General features: G+C 35.7%; 5 protein-coding genes across 6 annotated transcripts; 2 read left to right on the forward strand and 3 right to left on the reverse strand.

The window, feature by feature from the left end:
- Positions 121–3589, reverse strand: LOC104771792. Its single transcript, XM_010496373.2, has 12 exons — positions 3144–3589; positions 2997–3035; positions 2790–2914; positions 2458–2531; positions 2046–2332; positions 1900–1968; positions 1732–1814; positions 1385–1555; positions 1203–1309; positions 919–1076; positions 635–831; positions 121–549 (listed from the first exon to the last, which is right to left on the reverse strand). Exons 1-12 carry the CDS (start codon positions 3546–3548, stop codon positions 276–278), a joined length of 1989 nt encoding a protein of 662 aa, XP_010494675.1. The 5' UTR covers positions 3549–3589; the 3' UTR covers positions 121–275.
- On the forward strand, positions 3906–6371 carry LOC104771793 (26S proteasome non-ATPase regulatory subunit 13 homolog A-like). 2 transcript variants are annotated; one of them, XM_010496375.2, is made up of 6 exons: positions 3906–4181; positions 4464–4910; positions 5090–5170; positions 5383–5579; positions 5645–5741; positions 6021–6371. In XM_010496375.2, the coding sequence occupies exons 1-6, from the start codon at positions 4032–4034 to the stop codon at positions 6204–6206; spliced, it is 1158 nt and encodes a 385-aa protein (XP_010494677.1). In that variant the 5' UTR covers positions 3906–4031; the 3' UTR covers positions 6207–6371. The 2 variants fall into 2 exon arrangements, with proteins under 2 accessions (XP_010494677.1, XP_010494676.1); XM_010496374.2 differs by having other exon boundaries at positions 5675–5741.
- On the forward strand, positions 6472–7939 carry LOC104771795 (F-box/kelch-repeat protein At4g38940-like). The gene has a single exon (XM_019242036.1). The coding sequence runs from the start codon at positions 6645–6647 to the stop codon at positions 7734–7736; it is 1092 nt and encodes a 363-aa protein (XP_019097581.1). The 5' UTR covers positions 6472–6644; the 3' UTR covers positions 7737–7939.
- Positions 9932–10643, reverse strand: LOC104771796. Its single transcript, XM_010496377.2, has one exon. The coding sequence runs from the start codon at positions 10494–10496 to the stop codon at positions 10152–10154; it is 345 nt and encodes a 114-aa protein (XP_010494679.1). The 5' UTR covers positions 10497–10643; the 3' UTR covers positions 9932–10151.
- On the reverse strand, positions 11765–16485 carry LOC104771797 (subtilisin-like protease SBT5.5). Its single transcript, XM_010496379.2, has 9 exons — positions 16348–16485; positions 15952–16144; positions 15628–15858; positions 14822–14933; positions 13809–14376; positions 13395–13489; positions 12913–13303; positions 12624–12837; positions 11765–12469 (listed from the first exon to the last, which is right to left on the reverse strand). The coding sequence occupies exons 1-9, from the start codon at positions 16432–16434 to the stop codon at positions 11922–11924; spliced, it is 2439 nt and encodes an 812-aa protein (XP_010494681.1). The 5' UTR covers positions 16435–16485; the 3' UTR covers positions 11765–11921.

The following is a 17086-nucleotide window of genomic DNA, read 5'->3' on the forward strand; positions in this document are numbered from 1 at the left end:
ACTCTACTTTTATATATATGATTTGATCCTAAACAAACATTTGACTATATACATCGACTGTAAAAATCACCATTTTATGAATTTAAGACAGAACATAAAACAACCAGTTATAATGAAAAAAAAAAAAAAAAAGTATCATTTACTCATTATACTGTATTAGCGGGTTAATCTGCAGACAGTCTCACATCTACTATGTTTTTTCAATCAAAATTGCCAGTTCTCCATGCTCGTAAAGGGGAACACAAAGAAGTTAACAACACCAATAATGTTTGTGCTTATGTAATATTGTCACCTAAAGATTCTAAGAAGGCAAAAACCCGTTTCTTGAAAATGCGGGCTAAATCCATGATTTCGGTATTCCTAATTCTCTCAACACTGCTTTCAGGTTGTCCAAGTAAGTTTCTTTTACGGGATAATCGTGTGGCTACATCAACCGTCAGGCTCGCCATGTCTCTGCTTTTTGTTAGTTCCCTTAGAATTGTAGCAGAGCTTGACGAGCCGGAGACGAGTCTGTCTAGTAATATCAGTATCTCTCTCATCAATAGTGTCCTGCTCCAGTAAAACAAATACATCGATGTTAATAAGCCAGTTAGATTGAATATTTAGTTATAAATCACCCAGGTTAAGAATAAACCTCTCTTTGAAAATTTCTGCTTTTGGATGAAACTCTGTTTCTTCCGAGTCTATTTCCGCAGCTAAAAGCTGAAGTATCAACATTAAAAAGTTGGTATCTTGAGGTAGTTTGTGCTCTGAAAGTAGTTCATAGCCCGAGTTTCCTGAAGAAGCTGCTAAAGCCAAGATCATTATTACACTCCGACAAAGTTCCAGATCCTGAAGTCAAATCAACCGAAATGATGTCTTAGTCCAAACTGCAGTAAACTACTTGACAAATTGGAGTTTTCTTTGGTTTTTTTGTACCTCTGATGTCTTTCTAGGAGAAGTCAAACAATCTGCTAAACCTTCAAAGATTTTACCAAATGCTTCCAAAGCAAAGAGATTCCCTTCACTGTCGTTTTCAGTATCTGAGGAGTTCCTTCCCACATGGAGAGAATCAAAGCTGTCGAGCAGTTTGGGGCCTTTGAGCAGAAAATAAATAAAGAAACAAAGTTAAGAGAAGAAAGACGAACAACTTTTGCGAAAATGGTTTCATCATAGACAAACACACTTCGGCAGTTAATAAAGTGATTGAACTGACTACTTACAGTTGAGCAGCAAGTAAAAAAGAAGAGTAGCTTCTTTCCGTACATGTACACCCCCTTCTTTTCGTAAAAGTAATGAAATGCTCCCAAACACTTCCTTGGAGACAAAACTGGTCAATTAAAGTTATATGAATGCAGATGTTAGTAAAACCAGAAAAAGAAAATGGTTTTGAGTGCTTACTTACGTTTCCCTCTCGGTATAAGCATTAGTGCTCATCACGATTATGTTCATTATCGACAATGCTTCCAGTTTGACATCCTTTTCGGTTCTTTTACTGGCAATTTGAATCATCAATTCAAACAGAGAATGCCAGTTTGCATCCCAACTTGGCTGAGCGTTATCAGTATTTCCTTGACTATTCATAAAAGGATGAGCATACGAGATTAAGGTATATAGTAACTTCAACTAATAAGTAATAAGGGAATATGAAGTAAATCATTACAGTGACGATTTATCGCAAATGTAAGCATTTAGAGCTAATATAAATTGGAGAAAATAGGAAAACTAATTCCAGACAGACAGAGTAGATACCTGGCTTCATATCTCTTTTCAACACCAGATATATGTTCCAACAGCACATGTAGTACATGCAGAGATCTATGAACAAGAACAGCCTGCGCAACAGATGAATAAATAAACTCACAATAAAAATATCCAGAAAGCTACAACTTGCAGATATTCGAATCTAAATTGACTTACATTCTCCACTTTACAAAGATCAAGTAGTGGTTCAACCAAGGTCTTCAAATTTACAAACCCATAGCTGATCTGCAGCAGACATAGGGGGTTAATTAGATAGTGTGACCAATAACTTATATACCGACTAGTATAGTGTTTGAACACACCTTTGTTATTGCAGAGTACAAATGATAAACTTTTTCAGATTCTAAGGCTTCAGAAGATTGCATGTTTGACGAGGTTTTGGCTTCCTGTTTGTCAATATCTTGGCTAGGCGTACTGATCTTCATAAAACTAAAGAGTATCTGGAGATCTGTTGAACAAGCCAGTAGCAACTCTGAGATTAGATTTTTCCTTGGATCTTGATAGTTTGAGGTGCACCAGATATCTAGCAGTTTCTTTGAAAGGTCAGCGTGATTAGCCAGATCCGCCTGAACACCAGTGGTCTTGAAACCTGACTTATGGCCAAAGCAAAAATAATGAGTAGAAAACCCAAGAAATTTAGAGGAAAAATTATTTCACACAAACAAAACTTCTAAAGCTTCAAACTTTTTATTTCCAATATCAACATTCACATACTTCTTTTATCATCCAACCCTGTTGTAGAGTCGATTTCTCGATGATGTACTGAAGCAGTTGCAACATCTGGTTCCCTGATTCACAAGACTACTTCATTAGACTATTATTGGTAATTTGCAACAGAGATAAAAGTACCCGCAAGCTAATGAACAGTAAATTCCGATTCTCCAAAGAGGGGATTGTAAAAAGTGTTAGTAACCGCCTGCACCCCAGTTACTCAACATGACAAAGAGTTTCACCTTTAGTTGAGAATGCAAAACACTGAAAATGGTTGAAACCTATCATGATATATTCTAACAACACTATATCATGAGAGAACAATATTCACTTACAAGTTTGTTCCCTTAGAAGAAGAAGCATGAACTGTTATAGCACATTGGCCATTTTTATCAGCACACAAGTTTCTCGATTCTGTTTCTTTGTTTTTCCCCTTTTTAAGCTGAGAACATTCTTGTTCCTGGAACAATCATAGAAACTTTCAACACTATAGAATGAAATAGTGTAATTAAAAAAAAAAAAACTCAAAGATATGAACAAACCAAATCAAGCAATTGCTTCGAGACACGCCCTAGCTCCTTCTGTTTATCATATAACCAGCACAAGAATAATAATATGAGAAAACTACATTCTCCATCTTTAAGTAATCGCAGGGGACGCAGTAAAGAAGAAAAAAACGAAACCCTAACCTTTAAGCGATCAATTTCGAGATCTTTCTCACTATCAAAGCGACGAATAGAAGAAGTCGGAGGAGAGATTGGTTTACGAGCAGTAGTAACCGTAGAGTAATCCATTAACGCGTCATTGAAACCCCCTCCTCTTCCTCCTACTCTTTGAGAGAGTTCTCTAGGTGGAGAATAACTAGAGAAAGGATCACGAACTGGAATTTGTTTCCTTTGTCCCGTATAGGATTGTAATTGCATAGGGTGATGATATACAGACGATGAAATCGTCGTCGTAGTCATCTCCGGAGCCGGTATAGACACTGGAACAGGCGGAGGAGGTAGGCCGCCAAAACCATCGGCATTCATGGTGGCTTCGATCAACTCCACGCATTCCAGTAACTCGTCATCATCCAAGAATGGCTCATCCATCGCTTTTCTCTCTCTCTCTCTCTCTCAAAGCGAGTGAGAGTACTGGGGAAAGAGAAGAAATCGAAAAACCCCACTAGTTGTTGTAGGAGGAATGACCCGACCCAGATTTAAAACCCGGGTTCAGTCATTTGGATCCGGTTAGCCATAAACCCGACTTAAACCAGAAAAAAAAAAACATAACGGTCCGGTTTTGTTCTGGTTTTCGAAATATTGGCCGGTCATACCGAACCCTAAATTAGAAATCGACAGTATTGTAGTTTTTTTAATTACATAAATCTTTCGTTAAAATCATATATTTACACTTTGGTCCCGGTAGTTTTCTTTTCTTTTTAAATTAAAAGGATTAAGCAAAAGAGGAGCACAAAGGGTTTTTAGGATTTGTTTACAACAGAGCTGAATATATTATAGGAAGGGAGATCGAGAGAATTCGCAAAACTCGTTTCTTCCTCTCCATCGTCGTCTTTGTTCTCTGCTGTTTCCGACATGGCTGCTCTACAATACTTGGAATCTCTGAAAAATGCGCATCCAGAGCTCGGTGAATGGTACAATTCCCTAGCAGATCTGTATCAGAAAAAGCTCTGGCATCAACTCACCATTAAGCTCGAGCAGTTCATCGCTCTCGCCGTCTTCCAGGTCTGTTTTGCTTCTCTTCCGTAGTAGTGATTGGTTTCCATGTCTATCCGGGTTTCATATTGGTCCTTGGGGATTTTAGGGTTCATAGATCTCGACAAATTTGGTAGAATCTGTGTGTTTACTTCGGAGTAACATGAGTTAGAGATTTGATTTGGACGATGATAGGGTTTTTGAATTTATGATTTAGGGTTTATAGTTTTGCTGAACTTCGTGAGTTTTCAAGTTTTTCATCAGTTTTAATTGCTTCCAAGTTCGTGTGTTGATTTTAAGTTTTGATTTCAGGCTGGTGATGCTTTAATTCAGTTCTATCACAATTTCATCACTGACTTTGAGACGAAGATCAATCTTCTGAAGCTTGCACATTTTGCTGTGGTGGTCTCCCGACAGTACTCTGAGAAAGAAGCTGCAGTTAGCTACCTTGAAAGCGTGATTGAGAAACTTAGAGCTACTAAAGAGCCTCGGATTACTGAGCCAATCATTTACATAGAAACACAGAAAGCTCTATTCAAGCTTGAGCAAGGTGATCAGAAGGAGTGTAAGAAAATCTTGGACGATGGAAAGAGCTCTCTTGATAGTATGACTGACATTGACCCATCGGTCTATGCCAACTTCTATTGGGTGTCTTCTCAGTACCACAAGTTCCGTCAAGAGTTTTCTGATTTCTACAAAAGTGCTCTACTTTATCTTGCTTATACGTCTGTGGAGGACCTCTCAGAATCGTTTAAGCTGGTATGCCCCCTTCAATTTAACGTACCTTGTTCTAGTTTTTTGGGTTACGAAGTTTCCTTTTAGCCAGTGGATACCAAAAAATTGGTGAGAATTAGACGAAACTGGGGGAAAAGGTGTTAACTCCGGTAGCTGTATTCACTAATCAAATTGCTAATATCAGATCATTTTGTTTATATCAGGATTTGGCTTTTGATTTGTCACTTTCAGCTCTACTTGGAGAAAACATCTACAACTTTGGGGAGCTGTTAGCCCATCCCATTGTAAGCTATCCTTCATCCGTGATATAAGCTATTGCAAACTTTTCCTGTGTAGATAATAGGTTTCTTATTATCTTTCTTTACTCGGGCCAAAGTGTTTGTGAACACAGAGACAGTTGAAAGGCTCTCTTACATGTAGTATTACCTCTCATGCTATAGTTCTGCTTAGAATTGTAAATGGCTCTCTTACTTGTAGTAAATTACTGTGATGACAGTTGAAAAGTCTCCTTGGAACAAATGTGGAATGGCTTTACCACATTCTCCAGGCGTTCAACCATGGTGATTTAGTTCAGTATCAAGAGCTATGCCGTGTGCACAACGCCTCCTTGATTGCCCAACCAGCACTGGTTGAGAACGAGAAGAAGCTATTGGAAAAGATTAACATTCTCTGCCTTATCGAGATCATCTTCAGGTAACTTCTTCTCTAGGTAGTAGTATCTCACACCACATCATTTAGATAAAACATCTTGTGCTAATTCTGTTACTTTTCAACATCATTCCTTTGAGTATCATTGCTGAGCGAACTAAACTTTCCATTGAAGATGTTGAGCACCTTCTCATGAAGAGCCTTTCTGTAAGTATTAGTATCTCCTTGCATCTATCTTTTAAAAGCTGTTGTGGTCAAGTGTCCAATATAACGATACTTACTTGTCACTCGATTAAGAACAGAATAGGTGTATGCATTGTTTGCTCTCGTAGTGTCACTAGGTTTATGTATCTGCATTTGTCTTCATATTGGGTAATTTTGTCAGAGAACTCAAATGTTGGTGGCTAGTTTCGTTCCCTACTTATTATATACATAGAAATAGAATGATTTTGTATGCTTATGAAAGTGGAAAAATGAATGATTCAGGTGCATCTTATTGAGGGAATCATAGACCAAGTGAATGGAACAGTTTACGTCTCATGGGCACAACCGAGAGTACTAGGGATTCCACAGATCAAGGCTTTGAGAGATCAATTGGACAGCTGGGTCGACAAAGTTCACACCACTTTGCTATCTGTTGAAGCCGAGACACCAGATCTTGTTGCAGCATAAGAAAAACCCTTCTTCACTTCTTCCTTTTGAAGCTACTAAATGTAATACCATCTTCTCCTCTGGAATTAAAATGCAAGTTCGTTTTTTAATATTTCAGTGGTAGAAATTACAATTACTTTTGAACCTTTTGGCTCCCATAAGGATTTGATTTTCTTTCTAGTTCCATTTCAAGATGCCATGAAATTTTCCTTAATCTATATTAATAAGTCCTCTGATCGAAACTTTAGTTGGGTTCTTTTGGGCTTCATTAAGGCCCATTACCTTCGATTTATGGCATCGCTCTGGTTCTTCTCCTTCACCAAAACCAGAGCAGATCGGTATTGACTATTGGACTGAGACTCACAAGTCATCTTCCAGATTCGATTTAGGTGAGTAGGTAAATTGTTCATAATTTGAGCTAAAATTAGAGATTTGAGTGTTTCTCTATTTCTCTCTCGTATGGATTTGTGCGGCGTTCCTCTCTCGAAACGACCATCTCCGATTGCGTCACTTCCAGATGAAATCGTGGTGGATATAATAGCGCGTGTATCAAGATCCTATTACCCAACAATCTCTCTCGTTTCCAGACGTTTCCGATCAATCATAACGTCGTCTGAGCTGTACATGAGACGATCCTTGTTACGTTGTGCCGAACACTGTCTCTATGCTCTCCTCTACAACCCTAAAACCTGTGATTACCGTTGGTACATCCTCCGCCGCAACGGCTTTGTCCTTATCCCTTGTCTTCCTCCTATGCCTGCTCATGGAATCTTTGTTGCGGTTGGTTCAAAGATATACGTTTTGGGTGGTGTTTACGATTCCAGTGCGACTTCGAGTGTCTTAATCATCGATTGTGCGTCTCACACGGTGCAGCCTGTCTCTAGCATTCCCAAGCCGATGGCTGATACGGTCGCTGGCACCATCAACGGGAAGATTTACGTGATTGGTGAGTTTGAATTGTCTAAAGGTGTGGTTTCAAAGAGTGTTATGGTGTTGAATAGAGAGAAACAAATGTGGGAGCCTGAGATGATGATGAATCCAGGTGTGAATATAGGTCAGTTGTGGTCTGGTTGTGTGGTAATGGAGGGTAAGATTTACATGAGGGATTCGGTGAATAGCTTTGTTTACGACCCAAAGGAGAGGAAATGGGAAATGGAGGAGATGTTGAATTCTAAGAAGTGGGAGTATGCGTGTGTTGTTGATGATATGTTGTATTACTACGACTGTCGCAAGAACAAGTTAAGAGTGTATGATACAAAGCACAAATGTTGGGGAGTGGTGAAAGGTGTGGAGAGAACGTCGGCTGAGCCTGAGCCGAGTCGTCTGAGTCTGCCAAAATCTTCGTGGTGGTCGTATACCATGAGTTGCGGTGAGAAGCTGGTTGTGTTCTTGCCTAAAGAGAAAGACAGGACGAAGACAACAGGGATTTGGTGCGCCGAGATCGCACTCGAAAGACGCCAAGGTGGAGAGGTTTGGGGTAAAGTTGAGCGGTGTGCTGCTGTGATTAATGGTGATTTTTTCTTTGTGAGATGTTTAGCTGTTATGGTTTGATGCACAAAACTGAAATGTGCTCTTTCCTAAAGGAGTGGATTTGGTTTGTGTGGGAATTGCATTCAACCAAAGGAGGAGAAATTTCATGTTGTGGTTGGGAGCTAGTTGATTTTATTGGATGTAAAAGTTAGAAGTACAATCAAGTATTTACTTGATTCTTGGTTGTGCATTGGGAGTTTATCATTAGCAGAGCGATTTAGAAACATGTAATTGCGAGATATGATTAGTGGTGTGACAATTTCAGACAGCTAAACTGATAAGAGACAAGAAACATGGGTTTTTAATATGTACGAACATCATCACCCAGGTCCAATGTTTCCGGATATCATAGGTCAGATTATAAGTTAGATAAACTGCAAGCCCAAGCTTATGACAAGTTACCAATCAACCCCAAGCCTTACACTAAACACCATTTGCTGTGCCTTACAAATCCACGTGTCTAACATCTGCTGATGTGGGCAAACCATACAGCCACCTCATGACATATCTCGTAAGTAATAATAACATTTACGACATTTTAGGGAATGTACGATATTTTAAGTGATTTATGTAAAAGTTATAAATCTATTCAATCATGGATTAATATTTAGAAATAAATAATATTGTAGAGAAAGCAAGGTGTTTGCAGTTGATATTTAGAAAATAATATTCATAAATAATATTTAGAAAACATTATTGACAATAAATTACAAGTATTATAGACAAATTGACTTATACATGACATACATAATTTATGAATAATAATATCAATTCTTCTATTTTAATAATCTGTCAAATTATCAAATTGTAAATGATGCATATCTAAAAATTGAAACTTTAAAATTTAACTATTTTTATGATATGTTATAAAATATTTTAGAGATATCATTATAGTTTGAAAATACTACATTACAATTGTTCTATAGAAATGAGCTTTAGGAAAAACATATATTATTATATCAGTATATATATATATATATATGTGTGTAAATTTACATGATTATTAATTTATGATATTATTTGGACCATATTTTACAAGGAGATTTCAAAAAAATTATTATCTTATTATCTTATCGAATTTTATTATTTTTTACATTGGCCCGACTTGGGACCAGTAAAATTTATTAATTTATAGTGTTTATTAATTTATAGAGTATTAATTTATAGAGGTTTTACTGTATTAACTTTCCGGAAATCTATCAAAATTCCAAATTTTCTAAATCTTATCAAATCCTCCAAAATCATTGTTTGAATACACTCTCTTAGTATATGAAAAAGAAATAAAAAAATACTAACCATTATTGTGTTTATAACTTTATAAATTCAAAGTCGAATTATGAATTATATATATATATATATGTTTTAATTAAATAAAAAAAGTTGTACTAATATGTATAACCCATTTGTTTATTCAACAGAACTTATAATTATAGGAATCCCAAAAAGAACAATTGTGATCAAAATGGCAGAAACCACATGGCCATGAATCGTCTTGTCTGTACGATGATTCACTATTTTCTTATAAAATTTCGATGAACATTATTGTCCCTTAAGTTTTTGGCCTAAATGATTAATGACGATGAACTGAATTTAAAACATGCAAACCTTCTTTAATAAATATGTCCAACGTACACACATATGGATTCAACTTGGCAGAACAAATACATGTCGAACTTTACAGTAAGAAATTATTAATTAGTTTAGACTTATTAATTAATTACTCTACAATTCATTTTGTTTACTAATTATTCCTTCTTTTGTTTATTTAGAACGACCAACTCATAGCTACTGTTGAATGCTGACTACTACTATTCAACTTTCATTGAGATGACTTGATATATAGAACTTGCTAGTATATACATTTCCGGAAAATTATTTTACAATGACTACGTTACAATGTTTTCTAAAACTACTAATAGACAACTAACTCGTTACAAACTCGAATTATAAATTTATACACTCGAAACAATATTTACCAATGGATCGATTTCATCACATGATATATGTAAAATATATCTAACACATATGCATTGCCAAACAAATACGAATCAAACATTTTTATTCTTAGGGTTACCTATTTACTTTTGTATTACCAAGTGAGACCATAAAAATATATTTAACATCCAGCTCACGTTAGCAAGCAAGTTGCATAATCAAATGGACGCGACCAAAGACAAAGTCCATAAGCCAAGAAACCAATTACTTCGCAAACAAACTCAAAACCAAATTTAAGTAGTTAACCTTGACATTATATTTTAGGTTCTCCTCTTCTCAAGTAACCAAATAATATAACTCAATAAGATAGTACAAAGACATGTTGGGGATTTATCCAATACAAAACCCAACCGGGAAAAAAAAAATCTCCCAACACTAAACCGTTCAATTAATGGAAAATAAAACAAATTGAACGGAGTTCCGGTGACGGTTAAGTAAAAATCAAGCTTCTAAAAATCCGGTCATCCTAAGAACGGAGTTCCGGTGACGGCTCAAGTCTCTTCCTTTAAGAGTACAAACCGAAAACGCTATTTGCTCTTTCATTCTTCTTTCGATTATAACGTGTGGAGGAGTCTTGTCCTCATCTTCCTCCGCCGTGTCCCATTCCATAAACCGGAAATTATTCGTCGGGATTCTCACCGGAGACGTTTTCTCCACCCTCTCCCGTCGTCTTCTACTCTTCTCGACGTTTCTAGTGTTAGAGAGTTTAGTTTCTTGGTTATAGTTTGGGAATACGGTTTGGTCGGAAAATATAATGTCTGATTCTTGATATTCTTCGGACATCATCGTAATATGAAAAAGAAAAGAATGTTAAGAGAGATATTATGATCGATGAGGATGGAGAAGAAAAGATAACAATGAGAGAAAATGAAATTTATAGACCGATTGAGACACATATGTTGGAATAGAGAATCTTATGTCTTATATACACACGTAAGCTCTACGTATAGAAATGTAAATGTACATGTGTTTTTGTTTGAATACGTGTACGTATAAGCAAATCTAGTATTTCAAATGTGATGTCGTCATTAAGATATCTTTGGGTGAATACGTGGTAGCTTCATCTGATTCTTCATCATCACTCAAAATTTCATTGCCGTGTATAATTAATTATTTTGATTTTATTCATTAAGTATCGTTGTGTAATTATGATTTTCATTGTTTACAAATTTTAAAAAGGAAGAATAACATAAGTTTACACTTTCTTTTACCATAATCTTCAAAATGTTACAAGAATGCTTTGAATTCATATTAAGTAATTATTACTTAATCATCATATATAGGTATTTTTATTAACAAAAATATTTTAACTTTTTTTTTTGTTAAAAAGATTTTAAAAAATAAACAACTATTTTGATATTTAATCTATAGTCATTAACTGAATGCACTCTATATATAAAATTGTTGACTTGACTATGAATTATTGTTTTATAAATATTGCATGAAACTTTTCTGTCAACCTTTTTTTTTTCAATTATCAATTGAGAATCTTAATTATTAATGAAGATCTGATCATCTAATTTATTGAGTATCTCCAACAACAAAATAACACAATGATTAGGAAAATACAAGCTGAAGTCGGTGTAAAGCCATAAAACACAACCAGAGCGCCGCGTCCGGAGGAAACGCACTACGCGTTTTCAACCTTAACGTCACGCGTGTACGCGGTTACACGCTTAAATCCAGTTTTAACCACTCATATCCATCCACGTGTCACATTACAAGCTTTAGGGTTCTTTAGTGCCACGTTTTTGTTTTTGGTCCAACACAACACAACACAACAGTCCCTTTCTGCTGCGATTGCGTGGCGTCGTTAGTTAACAGACGAATTGTGCGAGGCAAGTCGTGCTAATACAAACTCATGAAACGAGGTAACACGATATATATCATCTTGAAGATTGAAATTTTTTTTAATTCTTGGAATGTTGTAGAACTAGATATATGGATGCCTTTGAAACATGTACATGGATCGGATCATCTTTGGCAGGTTTAGTATTTTGTAGCACACAAAAAAAGAACAATTTGTATTGAGAAATTAAAATGAGAGCTAGATAAATTATCAGAAAATTTATCTCTTTCAATTATCCCAATAATGAATAAAAACCAATAAAATCAACCATAATATAATTTTGAAACAACTAAAGCCACACAAAAAAAGAGTCTAAACAACTAATTAAAATACCCTAAACAAGCAAACAAAGCATGCAGTAATCAAACTAATGAAACAGCAATTGGACTCCTCACAACATGATGTCCATCGCTCCAACTAAACCATCCAAACCGATATCGATCCCTCCTAGCCTCACCTGTAAACTCGTATGGATTTGTCGTGAAAATGATGTTAAACTGCTTCTTCTGACCAATACGATCGAAAACCAAAACATTCGGTTCAGCCTTAACATTGACACCAAACGGTGGTTGAGCTTTAAAGACATATACGCTTGTTGAATTAGCTGATCGTCCAACACATGTGACCGTCCTCGTGACGGTCACTGTCCCAATGAGGTATGGAATTGAGATTGAAGGGTAATTTAGGTTATAACCGGGAGGGATTTCACTAGGACATTTGAACGTCGGATCAATATTGGTTAAACCAACCGAGCAGCAATAGAGAAGGTAAGATCCGTATGATGCATCGTAGACTAAACCGGGAGACGCAGCTTTTGTTGGTCGAAAATGTCCTGACCCAAGCGCAAATGGGTTCGCGGGAGAGCCGTCATAGTCTTGGATTGGTTCGTTGTCCTGGTTGGTCATCGAAGCTACAATAAAACAATTCATCAGTTTAGTTGTATATTTGGCCGGACCAAAAAGTATTAAACCAACGGTTTCAAACTGAAAATGAATCGAAAACCGGATTGGATACTTCTAATCATCAGTTCGGTTTAGTTATTTTGAACCAGAAAATTTTGTTACCAGTGGTCATGAGGGCAGATCTTATAGCAGCACTACTCCATGTGGGATGCATGCTTTTGAGAAGGGCAATTGCACCAGCAACATGAGGACAAGCCATAGAAGTTCCTGAGTCAAGACTATAATCTGAAACACGTTGGTCTATCGAATCTTTGCTCGCCGAATCTGCCCCGCTCCATGCGGCCAATATATTCAATCCTGGCGCGATAATATCCGGCTGTAAAACCCCATAAAAAGGGTTATGTATTAGAGTTAGAAAAAAATTGAAGTCATAAGAACAAAAGAGTTTTACCTTTAGAATGTTAGCATCTACCCAATTTGGGCCTCTACTAGAGAAACTAGTCATAAAAGGAGCCGGTTTGTATGGGTAAAACGAATCTTTTGGTTGGTTACGGTAAAGTATTGTTTCTGCTGGTTTGATGAAAGCCACGGGTTCATAGTCATTGTAGATGTAATCGAGAATCCTATCGACCGTGGATGAGAAAACCAAAGCAGTCGGTACGAAATGAGACACAACGTCGAACGCATCGTTATCCCGAGAATTTGCTAATATCATACCGACTCCTCCGGCTCGTTTTACCTCAAGACCTTTACCAATCGTTGAACCTGAACCGAAACCTCTCAAACATAATACCACTTTACCTTTTACAAGATCCGGTGAAAGTGAATTGGGTAAACATAGCCTTCACCACACAAAAAAATAAAAAATAAATGAATTAGTCCAAATAAATCTTAAACTTCTTATAATAATAAAAAGGAAAAAAAAAAACTTACGATGCTTCGTTCCTTGAACCCCAGGGAACAACCACGTCAGGAGCATAGACTAGAGGAGCAAAATTGTCCATCTTTAGTGTCGTTAATGAGTCCGACTAGAAAATTAAAAACTTCATGTTAACTTCATATATAGTTTATAAAAACTTTTAACTAATCGAAAAAATAATATAAAGTTATATCAAAAATAGAATAATAATATATAAATCCGAAACTCTAACGTATAAATCCTAGTTAACTCTAAAACTAAACCTCAAAACCCTCAAACTGAACCATAACCCAAAATGCATATATATATATATATATATAGTACCCTATTTACGTACCAAATTTCAGATAGTCATAATTCACAATAATTTATCGGGATAAGAATAATAAGTTGTAACTTGTAACATATTTTAATGTTGAGTTTATTACCTCGAATTTATAGCCATCACCAAGTTCAAGACCACCGACAAAAAACCGATCAAGACTACTAGCTCCGACGGTAATAATCCACGGAGCTGGATTCGACAGAGTTTCCCCCGCGGGTCCATCATTTCCTGCACTTGCCGCAACAACAATATCTCTCTTAACAGCATGTAACGCTCCTATCGCGATTCCATCCTCTAAATACGTTTGCGGCTCAACCGCTCCAATCGAAATACTAATAACATTGACGCCATCAGCAATCGCATCGTCAAACGCAGCCAACATATCTTCATCAAAACAAGTGTTTGTGACGTATTTTTCAGCGTTTGGAATCGCCCAACAAGCTTTGTAAACGGCGAGACGAGCTAGTGAAGCGCCGCCTGAAGCAGTGCCCATTGCGATACCGCCGAGGGCAGAAACACCCTTTACTCGGCGACCAACAGCGGTTGAAGCTGTGTGGGAACCATGTCCATCGGCGTCGCGTGGAGACAAGAAGTCGTTGTTAGCTTCGGCATTGAACGGTCCGTAATATCTCTCGTACCCTCTTGCATAGTACCTTGCTCCGATAATTTTCCTGTGATTTAATGACGATAAAATCTGATGAGCATCATTTGTAATAATAACGCTTTCTAAAATACTCCATTTGATAGTCTAAAAGTGATAACCGTAACTGGTTATTTTGTGGTATCAAACTAAACTAGTGCACATATTAGGAGACTATTTATTTTTTAAGAAAAACTTTTGGTCAAATGATGAGTCATAAGTTAATTCCTCAGCACATATATCATACATGTACTCTTTTTTTTTTTTTTTTGGCNTATCATACATGTACTAGTGTGCATATATATTTATACAATTAGACTAATGTCAATCAGAAATTTGTAAGTTTATTTGATCAAATGGCTTCTTGAGATTTTTGGTGAAATTGTTCATGTTGAAGGTAAGAAAGTTTTCATTATTATACTTAAGTAAATTAATGAAGATATTTCTTTACAAAAGAAATAAATAAGTTTTCTTACCGATTACAATGGGAAGAATTGAAGGCAACTCCGGTTTGGCAGATTCCATTCCAAGATTCTGGAATTGGTCCCATTCCTTTGTCATCGAAACTCCTTGATTCTGGCCACACCCCTATTATCTCCCCCACGGAATAATCAAATTGTCGTTATCCCAATTAATTATACCATATTATATATTTATTAATTTATATAACAACAAGTTAGGAATGGTAAATTAATACTACAACAATATCAAACCAATCTTTTCATTGAAACATGATCTCGTAAACGATAAACACAATCCCTTTTTTATAGTTACGTTCATAAACGAACTATTAAGTGAGGTGTGAAGTCCAAAGAGATAGAGTGGGGTATAGTATGTATATGTTTTTCATTCAAAAGAACATTTTGATTATTCTCAGGTGTACATTACTCTACGTACTATTTAGATATGGAAACCCACCAACAAACTAAATACTTTAAAGATTTTGGTAACCGAGTTTTATCTATTTTGCATGCATGGTTTAAGAGATAACGACAAAGTATGAACTACTTATTCAAAATGGTTAACGAACATAAAATATATATGGAAAATAATGAGAAAAAAAAGAAATTAAAATGTATATGAAAACCCACCAACAAACTAAATACTTGGTAACCGAATTTATCTATTTTTATGGTTAAGATATTTTTGTTAGCAGAAAATATTTGGTGAAAGATATGGAAAATAAACTTCTTAGAAAGCTTTAGTTTCAAAATTTAAAAATGAAAATTTATGAAAATAACAAAGATCATGAAAAAATAATCTAATTTGTGGAGAAACTTACCACTATCGATAAGACCAACTATGACCCCATCGCCGTGTTTTGCCTTGTTCAAAAACTTTCTCCCAACACGAAACCGGTCATTCATATCATATTTGTGACGTCGACCATTACCATCACCACGATAATCTTCGCCTTCATCCTCCTTTAACCCTACAAATTCCCATGATCTTGTCGTATGGAGCTTATACTTTCTTGGATTGCTCTTGAATACCGATAAAACTCCTCTCAGTCCTTTATATAAGAACAGAAAAAACTATGTATGATATTGAGTTTTGAGGCATATATTAAAATATATAATTTGAGTTTGTTTTAGCATTTACGTACCTTTGAGTCTAGAGGCTTGGTCCGCTGTTAGCTCAGCCGCGAAGCCATTGATGCTATGTTTGTAGCTATACAATAGCGAAGATTTGGCATCTTCTTCGGATTCTTTAACGGATTGAAGATAAGAGTGATGATGAGCTTCAATTTCATCAAATGCTTTATCACCTTTATGTTCTCCAAAATAAACAATATACACCTACATATTAAACACCAAAAAAATGGAGATGTGATCAGAAGATAACTTAAGAAATAATGAATTTGAATATTTAAATTGGAAATGATATGGGATTTGAACAGCCTACGTAACAAACTCAATGCATATTTGGAATTGATATTCTCTGCATATTAAAGTGTTGAAGAGATCAAAGGATAGAATAAATGTGAACACCAAAAATTAACCTGTTTCTCTTTAGTGCATGAAGCTAACAGAGGAATGAGAAGTAGGAGAAGGGAGAGAAAAATTAGTCTCATGGCCTTAATATTCATTCTTTTTGTTTTCCGGTGAAATGTTATTACTGCCCTAGCTTTACTAGGTATTTGATGGGTTATTTATAGTAGACAAGCAAAGAACAACAAAATGTGACGACAAAAAAAAATGAATTAAAATGGTGCAACCAAATTATGGAGGTTCGATCGATCGTTTTTTCATAAGATAAATGCTAGCTAGATAATAAATTAATTTATCAAATCTTATATATACTGAGTTAGTTCTTCTTGAAATTTTGTATTATTTTACGATACTACATGATCTTCTGAAAATCCATTTACCTAAGATTGGGTGGGATATAAGTATGGAATATTCTAGGCATTTCAGTATTATTCAATAAAGAAAAAGAAAAAGAAAATCGACAATCTTACATAATTTGTAACAATTTGTTAAAAAAAAAAAACTTAAATTAAGGAAGAGAAAACCGAGAATCTAGATACAAATTTGATTGGGTATTTTTCTTAGTAAGGTTTTAAATATATATCACTTTCATATACCATTCCCTAGTATCTGGGGGTTTGAGTATAAAAGACATTAAAAAAAGGTTTGCTAACCTTTGAGTAAAGATATGTGACTATGTGTTTTTGAGGAAAGATAATTCATTTGAGTAAAGATAATTCCTCTTAGATTAGAAAACTTGAACAAAGATAA

This window comes from Camelina sativa, chromosome 20 (genome assembly GCF_000633955.1).
Source record: "Camelina sativa cultivar DH55 chromosome 20, Cs, whole genome shotgun sequence".
Lineage (NCBI taxonomy): Eukaryota > Viridiplantae > Streptophyta > Magnoliopsida > Brassicales > Brassicaceae > Camelina > Camelina sativa.